This window comes from Bison bison, unplaced genomic scaffold (genome assembly GCF_000754665.1).
Source record: "Bison bison bison isolate TAMUID 2011002044 unplaced genomic scaffold, Bison_UMD1.0 scf7180017864238, whole genome shotgun sequence".
NCBI lineage: Eukaryota > Metazoa > Chordata > Mammalia > Artiodactyla > Bovidae > Bison > Bison bison.
In genome coordinates this window covers 7,007,740-7,011,668 of record NW_011494810.1, presented here as the reverse complement: position 1 = coordinate 7,011,668, position 3,929 = coordinate 7,007,740, and the positions used below count along the sequence as shown (strand labels likewise).

The 3,929-nt window shown below is 38.5% G+C and overlaps 1 protein-coding gene across 1 annotated transcript in view; it reads right to left on the bottom strand.

Annotated features, from left to right (window-relative positions):
• Positions 1–3,929, bottom strand: part of HSD17B4 (hydroxysteroid (17-beta) dehydrogenase 4) — a 100,182-nt gene that overhangs the window by 89,359 nt on the left and 6,894 nt on the right. The window contains exon 2 of the mRNA XM_010846608.1: positions 2,088–2,141. Within this exon, the coding sequence (XP_010844910.1) occupies positions 2,088–2,141 (54 nt within the window). The remainder of the gene's footprint in view (positions 1–2,087; positions 2,142–3,929) is intronic.

The following is a 3,929-nucleotide window of genomic DNA, read 5'->3' as shown; positions in this document are numbered from 1 at the left end:
GACTCTTAGCGACCCCATGGACTACAGCCCACCAGGCTCCTCCGTCCATGGGATTTTCCAGGCAAGAGTACTGGAGTGGGGTGCCATCGCCTTCTCCGACCACAAACAAGTGACTCTGTCATAAATCCTACATGTGCTTACTCCTGTTGCCTATTTTTTGCTTCCTCAGGTAAAAATATGCTGAGCAGAACAAAATTAACTCAGGAGAAATGGCAGTGCACATAAAACGATCTGGAAGCAGGGCATCTATGTTTTAAAAACTTAAAGCACAGGGTAGTGGTGATTAGAAGAACGAAAACCACTGGTAGCCTAAAGAATTCACAGCCAGGTCACAGGCTAACAAGTGGTAGAAAAGTTCTGCACTTTCACATAAACTAAACTATATCTGGTTCTCCAGCCAAGTTTGGTAAATAATTTTCCAAAAACACGAACTTTCAACCTCTTTGGACTTCAACAAGCATCTGCTGCAATACCATCCCTGGGTCAATGACAAGAGACACACCATCCCTGTTTATCATTTCCTTAGAACTGAAAAAGTCCAACCTGAGTTCAACAAATTCAAAAGTAAGAGATATAGGAATTCTGATCCCCACAAACACATATTTCTGCAAAAGGTTTTACAAAACAAATTTATAAACTAAGATTATAACTCAGCCACAACCAAAAAAGTAGAAATTTACTCAACCAATCTCAAAGGCACACCAACCACTCCCTACCCCACCCCCTCCCCCAAAAAAGGGCTACAACAATAAAAGAACCAATGAATAAAGTCCTTTCTTTACAAAAGGCAATATTCTAGGTCCTTTAGGAGATACAAAAGATAAAAAGAGACCCTAGCATTTATGGAACTGAGTTCAAAGATGTAAATAAAAAGTTATGAGTAAAAATATTAATAAATTAATAGCAATATTTTTTTAAAGAAAAAAACAGACCCTGACACCACTACACATTCTTGGGACAATCTGGCAAAAAAAAAAAAAGGTCTGAACTATACACCCCTGCCAAAATATCACAATGCCAAAATGTGTTGACATTGTGTTCTTTTTTTTTTTTTTAATTTTATTTTTAAACTTTACATAATTGTATTAGTTTTGCCAAATCTTCTTCTTGTTCTTCTTCTGCCAGAAGCAGACTGGATTAACACACTGTGGTTATGACCTTAAACAACATCCAAGGTCTCTGCGTACCTTCCATAAAGATAAGCCACACATCCACACTGAGGGAGAAAACTGGTTTAGAAAACCTGGCTGCTGGTTAAGTCTGTTACACATGTCTTCATAAACAAATTGCAGAAATCTCTCTCTCTGTATTCCCTAGAAAGATGTAGGAAAACTGTGATTGGGAGGCTAAAGCCCAGGAAAGATATTAATAAATATTGGGGCATACAACTGCCCTACATACCTACTTGGCAGTGAAGGTCCATTTAGTTACTCCCCACAAAGACGTGGCTGTAGACAAACCCACTCCTATGTCCACACCAATTGCCAAGCACACCAGGCAAACCACTGAGATTAATAAAATCTCCCACATTTAGTGTGTTCTCAAATACCCCATCCTCTAACTGAATCCCCACAGTAAAACTCATGTAAATGCCCCTTCAATTAAAATTTTTAAACTGTTATAAAAGCTCCCATTTGAAAAATTTTGATGAAAGAAATTAAAAACAAAAAAACATACTTTGGATTTCCTGATTCCAAACTTCCAGTTAAGAAAATGCATTTACTTCTTCCCTTACCAATATATTTACACTTACAGGGATTCATCTTCTACCAGTCTGCTACAAGAAAAAATTACAGCCCACAATATACCAAATTCAAGAATTTTATAATGAACGCCTGCTTATCTTTCTCAATTCTACTGAGTTGTAAATTCTAGTTTACTTTAAAAAGTTACAAAAAATAAATAAATAAAAAGTATGTTACAAAATCAGCCTCAATGGGGAAAAGATTTTGCTGGCAGAAGAAAAAAAATTGGTGATAAAATCTGACCTTGACAAATTATTTGATGTAAATACAAAGCTGTCTGTCTTGTGAAGTCTGTATTTTAGTTCCTAGGTACTAAATGAAAAGAAAAATTTATCAACTTACCAACAACTGATGCACCTCTTTCTGCAAAAGCCAGGGCATAGGCTCGGCCCAATCCTATTGAAGAAAAAGAAAAAAAAAAATCATAAAGTTGAGCAAATGTTAGAATAATTTTTTTGATCTACTCAATCCAATCCCTATTGAAAAGTAACTGATGTGCATTAATTACAAGAGGAGGCTTCACTGGTACTCTCAGCCTCTACTACTTTTAGGAGTTGGAAAACTTAAAACTGTACTTTACACCCATTTCCCTACCATTTCCTACATTCTACCGAGCTTCTAGGATGCTAGATGTGATCTGTGTTCCACCGTTAAATGCGTGTGCATGAAAACGCACATGAAATGAAATTTGGAAGGAGGAAATGAGGCAGAAGTCACTGTACTGTGACAATTGACCAGTGCTGCTGGTTAGGAAGCCAATTTCTTGAAGCTTCCTAGGTATTAAGTGGATATACTGGCAGCTTCTAGATCAAGCTCCCTAATCTCTGGATGGCAACTTCCATTCTCTAGGTTCCTAGAGCCAGTGACTATTTGGGTGGTGGCAGTTCCAAGGGCAGCCTCAGAGATCCTGGCTCCACTAATGGACCAGTTTTACAAAAGCCAACGGCTTCTACTGAGTCCTTTCCTGTTTCAAGTATCTAACAGTTTCTACATTCTGCTCTGATCCTTGACTACATAATCACCAGGAACACACACAAAATACTTAATTCAGATTCAAAGCTATAGGGTATAAATTTATACATCCAAAAATGGATATATGCCTATGTAAACCTTATAGGCGGAGAATATCTTAGGAAGACTATAAGAGAGTGGGAATTAGTGGTTCACCTCTGAGTAACAGAATTGTGTGATTAGCAACTAGGAGTGGAAAGCTTACTTCTGTATTTTTTCAATCATTTTAACATGTACACATTTTTAAAACTGAACTGACAAACTTACTGGTAGTTTATCTGGCCTTGAGAACCCCATGAACAGTATGAAAAGGCAAAAAGATAGGACACTGAAAGATGAACTCCCCAGGTTGGTAGGTGCCCAATATGCTACTGGAGATCAGTGGAGAAAGAATGAAGGGATGGAACCAAAGCAAAAGCAACACCCAGTTGTGGATGTGACTGGCGATAGAAGCAAGGTCTGATGCTATAAAGAGCAATATTGCATAGGAACCTGGAATGTTAGGTCCACGAATCAAAGCAAATTGGAAGTGGTCAAACAGGAGATGACAAGAGTGAACGTCGACATTCTAGGAATCAGCGAACTAAAATGGACTGGAATGGGTGAATTTAACTCAGATGACCATTATATCTACCACTGTGGGCAAGAATCCCTTAGAAGAAATGGAGTAGCCATCATGGTCAACAAAAGAGTCCGAAATGCAGTACTTGGATGCAATCTCAGAAACGACAGAATGATCTCTGTTCGTTTCCAAGGCAAACCATTCAATATCACAGTAATCCAAGTCTATGCCCCAACCAGTAACACTGAAGAAGCTGAAGTTGAATGGTTCTATGAAGACCTACAAGACCTTTTAGAACTAACACCCAAAAAAGATGTCCTTTTCATTATAGGGGACTGGAATGCAATAGTAGGAAATCAAGAAACACCTGGAGTAACAGGCAAATTTGGCCTTGGAATACAGAATGAAGCAGGACAAAGGCTAATAGAGTTTTGCCAAGAGAACACACTGGTCATAGCAAATACCCTCTTCCAACAAACCAGAGAAGACTCTACACGTGGACATCACCAGATGGCCAACACTGAAATCAGACTGATTATATTCTTTGCAGCCAAAGATGGAGAAGCTCTATACAGTCAGCAAAAACAAGACCAGGAGCTGACTGCGGCTCA